Source organism: Epithele typhae (genome assembly GCF_022376455.1).
Source record: "Epithele typhae strain CBS 203.58 chromosome Unknown BXZ73scaffold_4, whole genome shotgun sequence".
Taxonomy (NCBI): Eukaryota; Fungi; Basidiomycota; class Agaricomycetes; order Polyporales; family Epitheliaceae; genus Epithele; species Epithele typhae.
In genome coordinates, this window is record NW_025954195.1 from 705,216 (window position 1) to 722,675 (window position 17,460).

A 17,460-nucleotide genomic window follows, 5' to 3' on the forward strand; every position below is an offset into this window, starting at 1 on the left:
GGGTGGTTGGGAAGGATATGCAGGCGTGGAGCCCAATGCCCATGGGCGAGACGGGAACGGGACCACTCTGCTTCCTCGCCCTAAGCCTGGCGCAAAGACGCCCAGTATCTCCTTTGGCGCTCTGTCGTCGTCCGCTTCGGCCCCGGCTGCACAGGGACTGCGCACGCGCTGTGGTGGCTTGTGGTTGACTGAGGTGCAGACGGCAACGAGATCGAAACGTACATTACATTGGCAATACAGGAACAAATCAGACAGCGTGGATACAGCAGTATTTCATGACAACAGCAGAGCCAGAACCAATAGTAACTCAAGCGACGAGTGAAACGCGAGACTCGGACGACTCGATCATGGCGCGGATGAGAGGTCCGTGTCCACAGCTGGGTGGACCATATAATACACCTTGAAGTCCCCTTCTTGTGACTCCAGAGTTTGATTTCCACTGCTGTCCTCCATAGAGGGTGGAAGAGATTCCTGGACATCGCCACGAACCTCAAGCAAGAATGATTCCTACGGACGCTATCAGACATCGAGCAACTCCAAAGTGGTACTTTGACAACATACCTTGACAAGTTTCTTCAGCACCTTGGTGATAAGCTCCTTCTCCCATTCAAGTTCGTCCACATCTTGAATGTCGGATTCTTTTTGCTCAAGATACCAGTCGATGAGCTCGTCCTTGTCCACTCCTTTCCCGGTGTCTCGCTCGACTTGTGATACGTGCAGCACGACGAGGCTCCGCATGGTGATGAATTTGTCGTGGCTGATGACCATCCGTCTTCTCGGCTGTGGTGGGGGCTGGGCGAAGGCGTGTTGATCGTCGGCACCCGGAGCCATGCTCCCCGCTCGCGATGGAGCAGAGGAAGAAGTACCGCGGGCACCAGTCGCTCCAGATTCGTGGTAAAGATCATCGGTACCAGATTGCATGCCAGACACGTTGACGTCCTGGCTGTCATCTCCGTTAACATGAGACGAGGCACGTTGTGGACGGTCGCCTGCTTCTTGCTCCTCTTCGTCTAGTTCAACGTCATCTTGTTCGACATGGATGATAGATTGTCGGAGAAGAGTGTACGCTTCACGAACGAAAGCCGGCGTGATCTGACGCACATGTAATAAGAATCCAGCTGGAAATACTGCACTCAGGGAAACTTACTTCGGCTGTACAGTTTGCGCGCGCGATCGCTTCACTGAGTCGAATCATACTCTCCAGTTGACGCACAGTGATCCGGTACGAATTCCTCCCTGCTCCGGTGGCATCATCTTGTCTGAGCTCACGGTACTTGCTCACGAGGACATCCGCCGCTTCTGGAGTAAGCTAACGTGGGCATTAGATTACACAAGGTAAAGTTGGATGGGTTGCAGAGACGAACCTTCGGGTTGAATGTCCGCGCATAGCGGATATATCTCTGCAGAGCCTCCGTACTGAACTCGGGGTGAATGGCCTCATCCTGGAAACGATGTACGTTCACGATATGCTTGGCAATGTTAAGGTCGCTCTTCTCGTCGCATTCGTCTAGGACGACGAAGAACAAGTCGAAACGACTCATTATGGGAGCGGTCATGGCTACATTTGCGCGCAAGCTCTTCTTCCTGTCGTATCGACCTCCGATTGGGTTCGCAGCTGCGAGGATAGAAGTACGGGCATTCAGAGTCGCGTGAATGCCGGCCTTCGCGATGGATATCGTCTGCTGTTCCATGGCTTCGTGAATTGCAACTTGGTCAGATATGTCCATCTTGTCAAACTCATCAATCGCGCAGATGCCGTTGTCCGCTAGCATCAACGCGCCCGCTTCGATTGTGAAGTCTCCAGTCTCTTCGTCCTTGACCACGGCGGCAGTGAGACCCGCGGCTGAAGATGCCTTGCCAGATGTGTAGACCGCGCGCGGGAGGAAGGAGCAAATGTACCTATTATGTGTGTCAGCGAAATTGAAGCATATATGCGGTATGATTCTCACTTCAGGAATTGTGACTTGGAAGTAGAAGGGTCGCCGACAATGCAAATGTTGATGTCTCCGCGAAGGTGCATCCCCTCTTGAGTCTGCTTGTGGACACCGCCCATCAACTGGAGGAGGAGGCCTTTCTTGACGATGTCGTGACCGTAGACGGTAGGTGCAATACTCTCAACCAGCCGAGAGTAGATGTGGTCGGTCTCGAGCATGTGCTTAAGCTCTTGGAACTCGGGCTCGGTGAGTGACCGAGCGAAGGCTTCGCTATCGTTTTCTCCACCGTCTTCTTCACCTCGGATGTTGGTACCAGACTAAAAACAAACGTGAGACTCAAGAATGATCGCGGAGCCAGTGCGGGGACGTACCCGACCATCGGCGTCATGGACCATGCATGCCAAAAACGCAGTCTTGTATTGAAGATCGCGCACACCCAAGGTCTTCAGTCCAGTAACGCCCGTTCCGCCAGCAGTAGACCCCGCGCCCTGCGAACGTTGCGATTCTCTTTGGAGCTTTGCTTCGTTGCCGCCGGGAAGACCCAGCTGGCTGACATCCGGGATGACGATGAACGATCCGGTAAAAACGCACTTATCTCCGGCCTTCGCGCGTTCAACCAGTTCAGACCGGAGAATAACATCGAGGGAGCGTGGCATAGAACCAGTGGGAATCTCGGAGGGGTTCTCTTGGATGCGGACTTTTTGCCAATCGGTGAACTTGGAGGTATCAATTTGGAGTTGCCAGGCTATACGGTTTCCGCATGTTGGATTAGGGCATAGACTTGGCTGTCGGGTGGGCATTAGAAGATAATGCTCATGTAGAATCACAGAGACAGACCTCGGTGTACTTGAATTGCTGCTCGACGTCATTGACCAGACCGCCGCATACTTCGCAGATGAAACTTCCAAAGAGAAGCTCTGGTCGCACTTCACTCGTCCTTGTAACTGTGCCGCTAATGCTCATTAGAGTGCCTATACGTTCTGTCTTGAGTTCGCGAATTCCGGAGACGAGAGGGAGCTTGTAAAATGCAACATTGAATTCGCGGGACTGGAGGTTGACGGAGTCGGTGGCAGCGGAGGTGGGGTTGAGTTTGAGGTATTCAGGCTCAAACTCGGCGATGAGGTTCTGAACTGCTCGCCGGATGTAGGGAAGGAATCGATAGTATTGTTTCTGGATGGCGTCCGCAAGAACTTCGTCCTTTTGCAGCAAATGGCCATAATCGACATATAGGGTGGTAAGTTCGTATTCGCGCATTGTGTGGATTTGCTCAATGTAAATCAGTTCGCCGTCGGGAGCTGATGGGACGCCGCCTTCCGAGCCAGGGGTCATGGCCAAGTCAATTTCTTCAGTGAAGCTGCAGCCTTGTGCTCAGATCATCGTTTGTGCACGCAGAGACGTGATGAGAACATACGTGCGGAGGAATGCTTCAAATGCTTCCTGGACGCTCTCACCCACCGCATCCTTCACGATAGGAACATCTCCATTGGCTTGATTCCTCGGCCTAACCCTGCGCCTGGTAGAAGGTCCAGTCTCATCCACCTCTGCAGCTTCATCGTCAGGTAGACCGAGCGCGTCTGACTGGTTGCGACTTCGCTGAGGTGTAGCCCTGGAGCCGTTTGGGGCGGGAGAGGACCGGCCGAGTTGCTGGCTACTCGGGGGAAGAGATGTGTATCTCAGAGGAGGAGACGATGTTCCATCCATGGTGAGCGGGTGATCGAAGGCGTTAGAAGGGAACGGTGGAGAGAGACTTTGAAGGGACGCGTCCTGGCAGTGGCAAATGAGACACGAGACTGCCTGCCCTAAACCCACGCGTTGAGAGAGCGCTTACCGGGAACAGCGGGCCGTAACATCCCACTTTCAGCTCAACTGAGGCCGCTGTGCATCCGTCTCATACCCCTTCTGCGCCTCTTCGCCATGGACGAAGACCTTTTGGATCCTGCTTACGTATCGGACCGCTTGTCTCGTCCACCATTCGTTACCCTTCCTGGTGTGGTCAACGTCCGGGATCTTGGCTCTTACCCCACGGAGTGTCCAGGATATATCACGAAACCCGGGCTCATCTATCGCTCTGGAGAAGTATCGTTCATAACCGAAGAAGGTACGTTCGTTTTCTTATACTTAATATCTCTTCTTGTAAACATTAGGTCTTACGAGGAAGCAGGAAAACAGCGCCTACGTGACCTTGGCATCACTACAGTGTATGACCTACGCTCTGACACGGAAATGGAGAAATACGAGACTCCTATCCCTACTATCGAAGGCGTACAGGTGTGCCATATTCCCGTCTTTCAGAAAGAAGATTCAGCCCCGAGGCGATGACTCAGTACGTTGTATGAGGTGCCTGAGTGATCCGCACAATCGAACTCAATGTTATGCACCAGGCGATTCGAGCTCTATGCAAGTGGCAAAATCGAAGTAAGCCTTCGTTTTTGTCCTTGACTGAGTGTGTTGACGACCGACCAAGTCTTTCATGACCCTCTACTCTCAAATCCTAGACCACGCCGGTCCTTCTTTCGGAGTGGTTCTCCGTCACATAAGAGATTTGCCACAGCAAGGCTGCCTCTTCCATTGTACCGGTTAGTAGGCTACTTTAAAACGAAGAAAGTACTCATGGAGCTTATGCCATGTCTCAGCGGGGAAAGACCGGACAGGAGTACTTGCCGCTCTCCTTCTCAAGGTAAGCCCATGCCCCCTCTACAGGCTTATACTTACCTCAAGAACGGTAGCTTGCTGGTGTCAACGATGGCGCTATCGTTGAGGATTATGCTCTCACTCGAATAGGACGAGAACCAGTCCGTCCAATGATCATGGAACGATTGGCGAAGATGCCGTATTTCGCGACCAATTCCGAGCGTGCCATGAATATGTTGTCATCTCGGTTCGTGTTACGCATGCCTTTCACTCGCAAGTTCTCATCTGATCACAAGTAGGCCTGAAACCATGGTTGCATTCTTGCAAATGCTGCGGGATCGCTATGGTGGAGTTGAAGTGTATCTGAGGAACACCGTCGGCCTGACCGACGAGGACGTAGCCACCATACGAAGGAACCTTACGACTCCTCTGAGCCGGAGTTGACACGCTGACACCTCCTGTTTGCGTGAACGACCAACCCTTTTTGATGTCATCAGTTATCTGTCGTTTTCAAGTATTGTTGTACCATTACAACATCTATGGCTCAGAACCTGCTGACGCATTTTCGGTGGCTCGCGGCATAGTCTGTAAGATGACCCAAGACATGAACGTTGAACATGGATGCGAATTAAAAAGAGGGTATCGTAGGGTCGTTGCAATCGTGGGTAAACGCATGGTCCATGTGTGATTGTGGCACCCCCATACACCATTTCCTCATGATTTCCTGCTCAAACTCAGCGCTCTCTTGACCTTCGCTTGCGCTTGCGCCTGGCTTGCCGCCGTAGTTGGGCTCGCAGGCGGCTGCGGGCCCGGCAAGACAGCAGCAGCGCCTACTCTCGACTTGGGGTTGAGCGGAGACAGCACGCCTCCGGACCGAGAGGGTGGACGAACCGGGCCCTCGCCAGTCATCTTCCGACGCACTCCGGGTCGTTGTGATGCAGTGGTGCCGGCGGAAGTTGGCGGAGAAGGCTTTGAGCCGTCGATGCCGTTCGTATACGAGTAAGAGGTAAAGGAGGTGACGTCGGTGCCAAGAGCCTGACGACGCGCCTTCTCATGCTTCATCTGGACTGTACGGAAATGTTGAAGGAGCTCTTGCCACTTGATATCCTCACGCCCAAGCTTTGAGCGTGTCGAAGACAGATTTCCGACGGTGCTGTGGTAAGGTTGCAGAGTTAAGCAGATCCAAGATCCAAGATGATGAGGATACTACAACGTACGACTTCGGGGTGATTTGCGGGAAACTTGCTGTGTTTACGGCATTCAGCCGATTGCGAAGGGATAAAAAGGCTGAGCTCTGCGGGAGAACCATCAAGAGCCCGTAGAGACACTTTAAGAGGAAGGGATATTTCTCCGGCTCCAGCAGCTGAAGTCGTAGATCTAGCAACATGTCAGCAACGGCCACACACTTGTAGGCAGCCGATTGACTGCCGCTTACATGTGAACACCGGAGATTCGATGAGCTGCACTAGCTTGTCGACTTGCACGAGCAGCTGCACAGTAACCTCCAAATCGGCGCTGTGATAACCATAAGTACGTGCGGGCATTGAAACACGAGAACCGGACTTACAAGATATACAAGAGATTCGATGCATGCTCATACGCTTGAGCGAGAAGACAAAGCGAGAAGACTGCCACTGCAGAATGACACCAAGAGCGGTACAAAGTCGTGAACAGTGCTTGGCCATCTTGCTGAACATAGGTCGTCAGCACAATGGGGATGTCAATGATCGCCAGACTCACCCGAGTCTCCAAGCTCTTCAATCGTCTCCGGAAATCTGCCAGTTCTGGCGAGGTGATAAGGATCATGTTCAGCTTCTGCACCATGACGCTGGCGAACTCCAGATCCTCCTCTTTCTCCAAAATCTCGGCAAACGTCTTGTAGATTCGCTCGGTGTTGAGGTTCAAACAAAGCTGACGAATGATGAGGCTTCCCCGCGAATCCAAGAGCCCTCGGTCGGTGCTGAATAGCTCCAACAGGTTGTTCATGAAAGACTTAAAGTATCCCTCCTCGGAGCTCGACGAGATCTGAGCCAAGAGCTGCAGATCCTGTTTGATGACCTAGAGAGACGCCGTGAGTGGACGCCGTGGATCCACACGAACTAGACGCACCTCTTCAGAAGAATCCGACAGCGTCTTCAGCAAAGCAGGGAACGTCCCATCATCCAGTGCCAGAATCTTCTTCGGCGCCTTCTGATGCAACATGATGAGCCACTTCAAAGCAGCAACTCGAGTCTCTTCATGTTCACTCAAGAACTGAATCGTGAGGGCGTTTACAGTTGCTTGGTAATCGATCTGTTCCTTCTCTTGCAGCATAGAAGATTCAGGTGACTGGTGCACGGGCTGAACGCTTCGCGCAGAAACGGGCGAAGCAGGTCGACTGTGCATAATTTGAGCGCTATCGGGAGTAGTACGTGGAGGAGTATCTCCGGGAGCAGTGCTAGGCCGCTTCATCTGCTGGGATGTCGGGAATGGTGTTGGAGTGACTTGCTGGGGACCAGGTTCTGCCGGTTCTGCCGGTGAGGTCTGTTCCTTCCCCATCGTCGGTTGCTTGATGGGAGGCAATGAGGGTGGTGGAGAAGAAGGTGTGGTATTGGAGGACTTGTCGGTGCTCTGACGGCCAGGTGGAAGATCGGGTGGCGAGGGAAGCGACTGGATAACGTCCATAAGAGCTTGATTCGCTCGCATAGCTGCGGATTGAATCATTGGAACGTCATGGGCGAGGTTGGGAAGTATCGCGAGGAGAAGTCGAGGGGTGAAGGGTATCATGACTTCTTGAGTGATGTTTAAGAACTCGGAGAGCCACCGCAAGGAGGTCGACTGCTGAATCTCGTCATCTATTTTATTGTCAGTCCGTACACCACATTGAATTGGCTTTTAGGCTCACGTTCATCGTCCAATTGTCGAAGTAAGATCTCGACGATAGCTGCGTAATCGATTCTGACGCCTTGGCCCGGTGCCCACGCTTGGAGGATGTAAGTTTTTAACGCCAAGGCATGTATAAAATGGGTATGCGAACCTCCCGTTTCCCGAAGCTCGGCGTCATGTTTTTCGTCAGGAGTCTCTAGGTCGTTGTCGAACACCTCGTCGTTCTCAGGTATGAAAGTAGCCCGCTCCGGATGGTCCATAGTTATGTCCGGGAGTTTGTCTTCCTCGAATTCAAGTCTACGTGCAGTTTCGCTGGCGGCTGCAGATGCGGCGGCGGCGGCGGCCTGCTTTGACCTGAGGATCTCCTGATGTCGCTTCTGCACCTGAGTTACATCCTTGATTTCACGGAGGAAGTCGGCCAGAAGACCCTCTGTAGCCACTCGTACATCGTCGGTCGGGTCGGACAAGTACTTCCTGGAAAGGCTCAAAAGTGGGTGACAAGACGATGTCTAGTAAAAGGATACGCACAACAGTCCATCGAGGAACTCTGGGAGGTATGATATCAACTCGAGCTCCGGGACCGAGTCGAGGACGGTAATCCAAGACACAAGGTAACTGCGTGTGAATGGACTCAGGACGTAAATTCGGTCGGACAGCAAGGGGATGAAGTGCGCCAGAGAGAAAGCTTTGCGAGCTCCCGTGATATCGGCACCATTGGCGATGTCGTCCGGATGTGGGACGAGGATCCCATTGCTTTCGTCAGCTTTGCGTCTGACAGCTTCCGTCTCCGGATACTGTGGGATGTACACTGAGGCCGTCTCCGCAACGATGTCCTTCAACAAACGGTCAAGCAGTTCCGCGCCGTTCTTGACAGACAGCTCCGAATCTGCGGCAAGCTGATATACATTGACATTTCAGCCGCTGATATAGAGAACCATGTACGCACTTTGCTGAGAGCGTCAAATATGGGGTTGAAGTACACGAGAATTTCACCCTTGGACACCTTCGCGATGTTGTAGAGACATTCCGCCGAGAAGTAGCGCACTCTGTTCTCCGGGTCCGAGAAACAAACGAGCAGAGGCTCGACGAACTTCTCCATGTGTGGCGCGATATCGGCTCCCAGCGCGATGGCAGTTCCAGCCAACCCAATCAGTCCTCCGTTGCGTACATGCAGAGGGTTGGAGGGGTTGCTGAACATCTCCACGAGTTGGTCCACAATCTGGCTGATGCGCCGCTGGTCTCCTTGCTGGTGGTACTCCCGAATCTGCCTGGGGGCCTTTGGTTCGTCCCCGAACGCACATTGGTAAGGGTGTAAAGGGCCACTTACTTCTGCAACTCCAGCGCCGCAGCCTTCCGCTTCTCATACATCTTATCCACCAACTGCTTCGACATGCTTGAATCTGCACTTGCGGCGGTCAACCTCGGCCCGGACGAAGGACACTATTGAACGCACCCATTTTGACCCACTATCTCCCCAGTATATGCTCTAGCTTTCGGGTAGTCTGTATCGGCGCGTAGGCCAGTGGCGGGGGTAGCTCATGCAGATGGAGGTGCAAGACAAGGTGTGGCAGGCAGGTGAGCCGAAGTTGGACCCTGCGCAACTTCGGGATGAAGCGCGCCGGGCGCCTTCATCGCCTCCTTCGCTCTTTCGTCCACTTTCTTCTCCTCAAGCTAGCCACACACGCGCGAGATGGAGGACGGCCAGGAAGCTTACATCCTCCTCCTCCTCTCAGATAGCAATCTACCCACTGGCTCGTTCGTTGCGTCCGCAGGCCTCGAGTCCTATGTCACGCACGGCTTCTTCTCGAACCTTGCGCCCGCCGAAGCGATCTCATCGACATCGACATCGACATCACCTCCAGATAAGATGGACTACACCGTCAATTTCCTCCGTGACAGTCTTTCAACTTACGCGCACTCTGCACTCCCTTTCGTGACGGACGCGCATAGCGTGACCGAGCGATACCTTGGTCGCGCGAGCGCCCCGCTCAGTGCACAAGACAATGCGAGCCGCCTGGAAAGCACGATCGCGCAAATTCTGGAGTTGGACGAGCTTTACGAAACGATGACCCTCAACCACATCGCGCGCCGCGCCTCCAAGTCTCAGGGCGTCGCGCTGCTCACCCTCTTCTCGAAGGGATTCTCAAAGCCTACGCTCCCGCGACACTTCGAATCCTCGTCCGACGGAACCACTGACACCGCGCGAGACTCGAGCGCCACCGCGCTCATGGACCGGCTCAAGCTACTCGTCCGGCGCGAGGATACACACGGCCATCTCCCAGTCTGTTGGGGTATTCTGACCGCATCATTAGGCCTATCTACAGGTATGAGTGGGCTTCGATCACGAACTGGACCTCCTTTCGCTGACATGCTTGGACAGAGCGCAGCCAACATTTGCATCTTTTCCTACAGGCTCGCAGCCTCCTCTCCTCATCTGTCCGTCTGAACACAATCGGGCCGTATGCAGCTCAGCAAGTGCTGCTACATGCAGTCCGCCCGCTTGTCGATGCAGAAGTCGCGCGAGCCAAAGGTCTCTATACTGGCCTGTTGCCTCAAGCCGATCAACAGGGAGAAGATGAGGACACCGTCCGTGGTCCCGCAATGACCTGGCCGCTCGGGGAAATCCTCGCCGCACGTCACGATCTACAACACTCGCGCATTTTCAACAGCTGAGAGTACAAGCGCGTCCGCTATGGATACACTGGATACAAACACCCCAGGACTCGACTACGATGCCTTTACCAGCGCCAACCGCGAGGACACTTCGGCTTGTGACCTCACGAGGTTGGCCAAATACGAGACCAAGAGGGTATCCTGGAAGACAATTAGCACTTGAGGATCATGAATGCACGCGTGGAGTGTATGGACGTACCTGAAGGTGAGTATTGAACTCGCCCTTCTCAAGGTCCTCGGTAATAGGCCCGAGAGCATCCATCAGGTACCGACCCACGGCAGAATCGCCCTTCGCTTCGCCGGAGAGCACGGACTGGACATATGAAAGAACGCGGTCGAGCATCTCCGATACTGTGACGAGGGAGCGCTCCAATAGCTCAAGGTCGCTGGAAGGGTTGGTGAAGGTGGCGGATGCAGAGGTAGAATTCGAGAGGTCGGAGGTGAGGAGGTCAACTGGGGCGCATAAACGATCAATCACCACCACTTGTCGAGCACGAAAGAAACAACCGCTTACGTCCGCTACGCTCGGAGTTGTTGAAACGGAGTTCACAGGGGATTGGGACGAATACACAGTTCTCGGGCTTGGGGCTCACGCCCACTGGTGATCTGAGGAAGAACATCTCGCTTAGATCAGAGCTATCACCATTTCGAGGGATGGCACGCACCCGACGTATGCCTGAACGCCAGCCTTCTGTCCCTCCTGTACACCAGTGTTCAGAGCGAGATGAATGGCCTGGTGCGGTGCGGTTTCTTGCGTGTAAAAATTTTGGATAAGGGCAGAGTAGGTGTTAAGATTCGACCCAGTCGAGTACCTGATCGAACCCTCGTCATCATGGAACGGCAACCAAGCGGCAAAGACGTACGCACCATCCAACGATGACCTCCTTCGGGCTGACCTTGTGGTGGAGGTCGTACATTGTCCGGTGGTACTCCATGTCCACCGCGACCTGATCCGCGGTCTCGCTGTGGAGGACCGCAAACGAGGAGCGCACCTCCACCTCGCCGGTGTCCGAGCGCGTGCCAAGTAACGTCCCAATAACGCGGTCTTGCGCATCCGTGCGGCGGAGGTAGTGGTCCAATATCGAGAAGAGGGCGACGGGGTGGACGGTCACCGAAGTCGGAGTGCGCCTGTGGGACGCGATCGCAAGGACCGGAGATGAAAGTGCGCGATCAGCGAATTATGCATTCACGGCGAGGGAGCGCGCGTACCCAGGAGTTGTCGTGAAGCCGGGCGTCGCATTTTGAAGGAACACGGCGGACGAGAGGGGGCTGAGCGGCATTTTGGAGGAGGTGTAGATGAAGGAGGGACAGGATCTTCGTCTGCGCAGGCGCCCGCGCGAGCCAAAAACTCGGTCGGCAACGTCCGGCGCGCTCTCTACGCCTCCCTCCACCACCGTCACCTCCCTCATCCCAAAATGCCTTCTGAAGAGACAAAGGTGCGTCTCGCATCTGCTATATTTCTTGGACCATCCTAACAGCAGGAGCGTAGGAGCGAATTATCAAGGCCGTCGACATGGCACGCGTACGTTGCCAGCAAGCCACCAGCCCTCGTCAACCGTGCTAACACGTACCTTCTAGATTGCCGTCCACTACGCCTGGATTCCTTTCATTATCTACGTTGGCTACACGAGGAGCAACCCCCAACCATCACTTATCAAGTTCGTATATCTTCCTTGTCCGTTGCCTGCACGCTGACCTGTCCCGCAGGCTCATTAGCCCCCTTGCATGACCTTGCACGCTCCTCTGTATATATAGTACTCGACACGACATAATTGCACTCCCGTTCCCTTCTCCCTCCCCGTGGTGTGCTATCAAATGCATGAACGCAGGATTGGATCATTCGGAGATCTTGGTGAGTCTCGTTGCCTTCCGCTTTTTACGTGATTATACATGTCGTGGTGGCGTCGACATGGCGCTCTGAACGCCCTGGCTTCTGTAACCTGCCTTTGTTAAGGTATGGTTTATTGGCTGGGTGACACTGAAGTCAAGACAAGGCCAGATATGACTCCCTTCCCCAGTCTCGCCCGACTGTAACCGCTCCTGGCTCATCATGGTATCTGTTTGCAGCGATAGCGATGGTTACATTGTACAAAGCAGGACGACGGCAGTTCACGACAAGAGCGACTGCATCACAAGTACACCCTCCTCAAGTCGGTGGCCCCCGTGATGCGCTTGCAGATGGGACACAACTTTGTAGACCCAAGACAGCGCAGCCAGCACTCCCGACAGCAAGTATGCCAGCAACCCGTGGAGACCGTCGGGTCGTTATAAGGGTCGAGGCATATGCGGCAGAGGAGGGATGTGGACGATGAAACTTTGGCAGATTCCTGTACATGGGCGCAGCGTCAGAACGCGGTAGAGCAATCCAACGTTTACAGGCACTTACTAGAAGGCGGACCTTGCTTTCCAGAGCGCGCACGAGGGCAGCTGAATCCTCCGAACGCCGCGCCAGTTCTATCGCAAGGTCCACTTCGTCTGTCTCTGCCAAGCCCATGACCTCCACCGTCTGTTCCGTGTTCTCCGTTGGGCGGATGACTTTTCCTTCTGCGACGAGGTCCCGCAGGCTCTTTCCCTGCTTGGGCTCCCTCTCAGTGCGGCTGCCCGAAGGGCCCTCCCCGGATCCGTTCGCGTCGTCCACGTCGATGTCCGCGTCCGTGTCTGCCTCCGAGCGCGAATCCGCCGGGCCCAGTGGCGGCGCGAGGACGTCCCGCTCCGAGAACTGCGCAGCCCCGAACGTCGCCTCGTCCTCACCGTCCACGTCCACCTCGTCCTCTACGTCCCGCTCCTCCCGATTCCGCACGTCGAAGCCCGTCCCTGCAGCCCAAACGCATGAGCCCCCGCGTGCAAGCCAGACAGGCCAACCGCGCTACACAACACGCACGTACCTCGAAAGCTCACGCCTTCCATGGCCCCCCTCACCCCGCCCTCCTCCGCGTCGACGTCCATCTCGCCCACCAGCCGCGCATGCGCGAGACACGCGTCCACGTGCGCCTCCACGACGTCCGCGTCCCCGCGCACGACCACGCCGCACACCGGACACGCCGTCCCCGCCACCCCCGCCTCGAACCACCCCGCCCCCACCCCCGCGCCCCAGCCGTCGTCGTCCTCGCGCGCGAGCTCGCGGAGGCGCGCGTGCCGCTGCTTCCGGCTCCGCTTCACCGCGCGCAGCGTCTTCTCCGTGCGCTCTAGCGACGCCGCGTCCGCCCAGGAGAGCGCGGGGTGTGCGGACGACGACGACGAGCCGGGGCGGAGGTGCTGCCGCGCCTTCAGCGCGGACCGGCGGGTGCGCGCCGTGAACCTGCGACGCGCCGCGTTCTGCGCTCAGCCGTGTCTCGTCGCGAGGAAAGAGGAGACCGGGGGACGGGGCGCAGGGGGAGGGGGAGGGGGAGGGAAGGAGAGAGGAACGGAGCACGCACCCGTCGTCGGGCTCGGCCTCGTCGAGCACCTCCATGCTGCCTATGCTGCCTATGATCGCATCCAGCCTCTCGTTCTCCAGCTGCGCGTGCTTTCCCAGCAGACGGATGGGTATGGGCTCGTCGCAAACGGGACAGTGGCGGATCTCGGCGCGCTTGGCTGGACGGACGGACGGTGCCATCAGTCTGCGGACGAGTACGGCAGCGGCCCACGCACATTTCTTCGCTGGTCCGGGGGCGGGTTGTTTCTCGAGAGCGCGAGCAGACTTCTCCGGTTCGGGCGTGGTGGATGTAGATGCCGAGCTCGAGGGCACATCGTCCTCCTCGACCGCGCGTTTCTTTCCTCTGAATCCGGTGAAGTGCTGTGAGCAGCCTGGCCTGGAGCGCTTAGACACAAAAACGTACTTGGAGCCCGGGGGGAGGGACATGTCTCACGGAGGGGAAGGATATAAATTCTGTAGGTGCGGTTCTATCGCCTGCAGTGGTTGCCCTTGCGCGAGGACGGGCCGGATGTGATGGATGGTGTTGAACGGATATGGATGTCGCGAGCGCGTTCCCTCTGCTTCAAGCGCGTGTGTCAGGTGATCCTTGCACCGTCCATACTTGTAATCCGCAGTCGTAACACTATTCATCATAGACACATGAAAATTCATACAGGGTGTGAGATACTACATTCCACGACACGAGGTAAACAAGTATTGGCGCATGGAAACTCAGGGGTACAACTGCGACGGTGTCCCATCCTTCAATACAGGGCTGACGGACCTCACGGCTTGTAAGCCCCCTTGATAATGTCGGATGCTATGCGCGAGTGAGTCAGTTGTTCGCATATCAGACACCATAGTCACATACCTTGCTCCGCGATGCCATACACCACGGCTGGATTGCAATGATGTGAGAACAGTTCACGAATGTCAACAAATATTCGCTACCTTGGGTGTGACACGCCACATGCAAAGGAAGGATAGAAAGGTCGACGACCCTCAGATTCTTCGCACCGTACACCTATTTGGGGTCAATGGGGAGTTATGGACTACGGAATCACGATACTCACTTTCAGCTCGGGATCTACGACACCGCCGCTCACTTTGGGGAGCATAGAGCAGGAACCCGCCGTATCTGTGCGAAGTCAGGTCAGCGTATGAAGAATTTAAGGCGAGAGCTACTAACGCCACGTCGTTGTGAAAGTTTGCTTGAGCCAATCTGTGCACCATCCATTCAATGTGAGCACGTCGTTCATTGATGAGTACCCGCAAGATACTGACCAACGAGTGCTTCATCGCTTTGTACATCAGGACCGGGGTTGAGCTCCTTGACTTAGACAGCGGTCAGTGAAGAGGAAAAGGATGACTAGTGCGGACCTTACCGATCATGTCCTTGAGGGGTGCAACCGAGGCCAGGCTCCTGGAGAACTTGACCATCTCCAAGAAAACTTGCAGGTCTGCCAGCCAGGCCACATGAGTGCTGTGCCGTATGTTAACTCACGTGTACTGACCAACTTCCTCCTCGAAGTACCGCGGATCGAAGTGAGGTTCGACGGAGGCATCCTTCGATGCCGTGTGCTGCAACAATGCTGAGCACGTGGTCAAGTGAAAGGAAATCGGCCTTACGATAGTGCCTCGCGACATAGTGTGATTCATCGCAGAGTAGAGGGTGATGTAGCGCTTCCCAGCTTCAGGTGGGTCTATCCGTACACGTATGAGCCCCAAGCGGGCGTGATAGAAGAGTTGGGCACGTACTTGGACGAGAAGCCATCGCAGGGAGCGCTATGAACTCGCAACCAACGCCGTTCTTCAAACGTTCGATGGTGATCTTGTGCTGCTCCAGGATCCCAGGCGGGTAGTCGCACGACATCCGGTTCACCTTGTCTTCTGTGGCCTCGATGATAGCGTTGGCTTTGGAAGAAATTTGACCCAACGTAGCGAACGCGAAGTTAACGATCCCATTGGTGAAGAGACCCTTGCCAGATGCGCTAGAACGAAACTCAGAAAGTTGGACGACGACTGTTGACGAGACAACATACCGGAGTTCCAGGTGCTTTGCAGCGATGGCGGGATCAGCGAGACAATCGAGGGTTTGGAAATCGACGTCATCTCTGACTTCTACTCGCAGAGCACTTGAGTAACGCCATGGTGCAGCTATGAGCATCATACATACCGAAGCTGATGGTAGCGACCATGTGTTCCTGCACATTGCTACCAACCCCTGGAAGATCGACCTTCGGGGTGATACCCAGCTTGCGGAGAAGGTTGGGGTTGCCGATGCCCGACAATTCGAGAATATGAGGCGATTTGAGAGTACTTCCGATGTCCATCAGTTGAGGTAATCACTCAATAAAACAGGACCCATACCCTGCACAAAGGATGACTTCTTTCTTCGCGGGGACGACGTAAGTGCGTCCCTCGTACTCGAACTCGACAGCTTCGGCAACAAATTCTGCTGCGTCTGTGGCTGGAACCACCCGGTTGACGTGTGCCATCACTAGCACAGTGAGATTGCTCCGGTGCCGGTTTGGCAAGTAGTAGGCCTGCGTAATTCATTAGCAACAGCTGCGTGTTGAAAACATTGGGGCTGACCGTGGTAGCGTAGGAACGAGTGTGCGTCTTCGGGTCGATGGTAGAAGGAGCAAGGTAGGCACCGTGAGGCTATGCGGAAGTGAAGTCAGAGCTGAATCGTGGCCGACTTGGCTTCCAGATTCGGTATTCACCTGTCCGTTGTACTACAGATAGAACGGGTTAGACAAAATTTTCGGTGTTTCTGCCTGAGACTTACAGGACGAGGGGCCACGGGTATACCAGCGTTGATGAAGGTCTACGAAAGCAAGGTTACCAAAATGTCACAATTAGAAGGGATATATACGCGCTTGTTGTATCTTCAGTTCGCCTTCGTTGACAAACGCCGGGAATGCGATGGCAAGGGGACCTAAGCAATTGCAGCGATGAGCCGCTCTGACAGATGAGAAACAGATTGAAAAAAGCGTACCATCCGTACCCATGTCGGCGGTCTTCAACTCCACGATATCGTTGACCCAGGAATCCTTGCCCGGAGGGACGAATCTAGTAGATGAATGCGGTCAGCCGTCAGAGGAAAAAGGATGCGCGTCTACCACGTACCCTTCCGCGCGGTGGATGTATTTCTGGAGGTTCTTCCAGTTCCATCCAGGGTTCCCAAGGCGCTCAATAGCTGGTGTGCGATGATCAGTGGAATGAACACGAAAGACGCGTTCTGACGCACCGTCTACATCTTCGGCGGGAGGCTTGATGTGCACCAAGAAGTTGATTTGTGAGCTTCCTCCTAACCCTTTGCCTCTGAAGAAACCGATGAGTTGAGGTTATGGATTTGTCCGTGAAGCGGGCTCACCTCTGCCATCCATGGCAGGTGTTCCCTGTGTTCGCTTGCGGGGTCTACGAACACATGTGAGAACACATTCCGGACGGCACGAAGACATCCGTACGGTCTTAAAGTCCCAGGCGTAGTTAGGGTTCCCAAAGTGACTGCCGTAAGAAGAGAGTCGCACTAGAGAAGGGCGAGGGTGAGATGCGAGAGCGTTATCCAAGGCAGGCAACGACCACTCACGGATGCCATCATCCCCGATGTTGGTCTGCCCCGCTTCGAGAACGAGAACGGACACGTTGGGATCTTCGGTGAGACGAGCAGCGATGGTGAGACCTGCGGTCTGGGGAGAATTCAGTGGTGCGGGCGGGAGTGGAAGCAATCAAGCGCGTACGCCACCGCCTGGACGGGGAAGAGCGGGGATCAGGAGGCCTGGAAGATGGGCGGGGCAAAGGATGGACAAGTACCGCAAATGATGTAGTCGAAAGCCTTGTCCTTGACGTCGTTGATGGAGGCGGTCATCGTAGGGAGAGCGGTGAGGAGAGCGGTGGTGGATGAGCGAGGGGTGGAGAGCGTGGGCTATATAGGACGGAGAGGGGATGCCTGACGAC

At 55.2% G+C, this 17,460-nt stretch overlaps 8 protein-coding genes across 8 annotated transcripts; 3 read left to right on the forward strand and 5 right to left on the reverse strand.

Annotated features, from left to right (window-relative positions):
• Nucleotides 1-345: 345 nt before the first annotated feature.
• BXZ73DRAFT_87603 (MCM-domain-containing protein) lies at nucleotides 346-3,635 on the reverse strand (the record flags this gene model as incomplete). The annotated part of the gene is made up of 8 exons (XM_048024643.1): nucleotides 346-507; nucleotides 562-1,092; nucleotides 1,148-1,309; nucleotides 1,365-1,899; nucleotides 1,950-2,251; nucleotides 2,306-2,719; nucleotides 2,772-3,288; nucleotides 3,346-3,635. 8 exons carry the CDS (start codon nucleotides 3,633-3,635, stop codon nucleotides 346-348), a joined length of 2,913 nt encoding a protein of 970 aa, XP_047882045.1.
• A 213-nt stretch (nucleotides 3,636-3,848) lies between these two features.
• Nucleotides 3,849-5,009, forward strand: BXZ73DRAFT_87604 (protein-tyrosine phosphatase-like protein; the record flags this gene model as incomplete). Its single annotated transcript, XM_048024644.1, has 8 exons — nucleotides 3,849-4,032; nucleotides 4,096-4,204; nucleotides 4,240-4,257; nucleotides 4,316-4,349; nucleotides 4,399-4,510; nucleotides 4,568-4,611; nucleotides 4,661-4,812; nucleotides 4,865-5,009. The coding sequence occupies 8 exons, from the start codon at nucleotides 3,849-3,851 to the stop codon at nucleotides 5,007-5,009; spliced, it is 798 nt and encodes a 265-aa protein (XP_047882046.1).
• Nucleotides 5,010-5,279: 270 nt separating this feature from the next.
• Nucleotides 5,280-8,822, reverse strand: BXZ73DRAFT_74229 (ARM repeat-containing protein; the record flags this gene model as incomplete). The annotated part of the gene is made up of 11 exons (XM_048021995.1): nucleotides 5,280-5,718; nucleotides 5,783-5,942; nucleotides 6,001-6,080; nucleotides 6,133-6,254; nucleotides 6,306-6,623; nucleotides 6,675-7,399; nucleotides 7,450-7,527; nucleotides 7,582-7,904; nucleotides 7,959-8,326; nucleotides 8,377-8,698; nucleotides 8,758-8,822. The coding sequence occupies 11 exons, from the start codon at nucleotides 8,820-8,822 to the stop codon at nucleotides 5,280-5,282; spliced, it is 3,000 nt and encodes a 999-aa protein (XP_047882047.1).
• A 298-nt stretch (nucleotides 8,823-9,120) lies between these two features.
• BXZ73DRAFT_40643 (uncharacterized protein) lies at nucleotides 9,121-10,103 on the forward strand (the record flags this gene model as incomplete). Its single annotated transcript, XM_048018617.1, has 2 exons — nucleotides 9,121-9,754; nucleotides 9,811-10,103. The coding sequence occupies 2 exons, from the start codon at nucleotides 9,121-9,123 to the stop codon at nucleotides 10,101-10,103; spliced, it is 927 nt and encodes a 308-aa protein (XP_047882048.1).
• Nucleotides 10,104-10,157: 54 nt separating this feature from the next.
• BXZ73DRAFT_87607 (Mov34-domain-containing protein) lies at nucleotides 10,158-11,383 on the reverse strand (the record flags this gene model as incomplete). The annotated part of the gene is made up of 6 exons (XM_048024645.1): nucleotides 10,158-10,244; nucleotides 10,303-10,556; nucleotides 10,618-10,709; nucleotides 10,769-10,915; nucleotides 10,971-11,231; nucleotides 11,313-11,383. 6 exons carry the CDS (start codon nucleotides 11,381-11,383, stop codon nucleotides 10,158-10,160), a joined length of 912 nt encoding a protein of 303 aa, XP_047882049.1.
• A 135-nt stretch (nucleotides 11,384-11,518) lies between these two features.
• BXZ73DRAFT_97277 (Tom7-domain-containing protein) lies at nucleotides 11,519-11,832 on the forward strand (the record flags this gene model as incomplete). Its single annotated transcript, XM_048027306.1, has 4 exons — nucleotides 11,519-11,539; nucleotides 11,593-11,625; nucleotides 11,682-11,761; nucleotides 11,811-11,832. The coding sequence occupies 4 exons, from the start codon at nucleotides 11,519-11,521 to the stop codon at nucleotides 11,830-11,832; spliced, it is 156 nt and encodes a 51-aa protein (XP_047882050.1).
• Nucleotides 11,833-12,232: 400 nt separating this feature from the next.
• BXZ73DRAFT_97278 (uncharacterized protein) lies at nucleotides 12,233-13,944 on the reverse strand (the record flags this gene model as incomplete). Its single annotated transcript, XM_048027307.1, has 6 exons — nucleotides 12,233-12,430; nucleotides 12,490-12,917; nucleotides 12,989-13,401; nucleotides 13,520-13,676; nucleotides 13,734-13,861; nucleotides 13,922-13,944. 6 exons carry the CDS (start codon nucleotides 13,942-13,944, stop codon nucleotides 12,233-12,235), a joined length of 1,347 nt encoding a protein of 448 aa, XP_047882051.1.
• A 338-nt stretch (nucleotides 13,945-14,282) lies between these two features.
• Nucleotides 14,283-17,371, reverse strand: BXZ73DRAFT_97279 (alcohol oxidase; the record flags this gene model as incomplete). Its single annotated transcript, XM_048027308.1, has 25 exons — nucleotides 14,283-14,317; nucleotides 14,369-14,395; nucleotides 14,449-14,521; nucleotides 14,571-14,635; nucleotides 14,687-14,719; nucleotides 14,782-14,832; nucleotides 14,883-14,957; nucleotides 15,012-15,078; nucleotides 15,127-15,200; nucleotides 15,256-15,488; nucleotides 15,540-15,618; nucleotides 15,674-15,816; nucleotides 15,868-16,043; nucleotides 16,093-16,161; nucleotides 16,224-16,235; nucleotides 16,289-16,327; nucleotides 16,410-16,438; nucleotides 16,499-16,572; nucleotides 16,630-16,699; nucleotides 16,751-16,824; nucleotides 16,877-16,920; nucleotides 16,971-17,032; nucleotides 17,093-17,192; nucleotides 17,244-17,251; nucleotides 17,317-17,371. The coding sequence occupies 25 exons, from the start codon at nucleotides 17,369-17,371 to the stop codon at nucleotides 14,283-14,285; spliced, it is 1,767 nt and encodes a 588-aa protein (XP_047882052.1).
• Nucleotides 17,372-17,460: the final 89 nt, after the last annotated feature.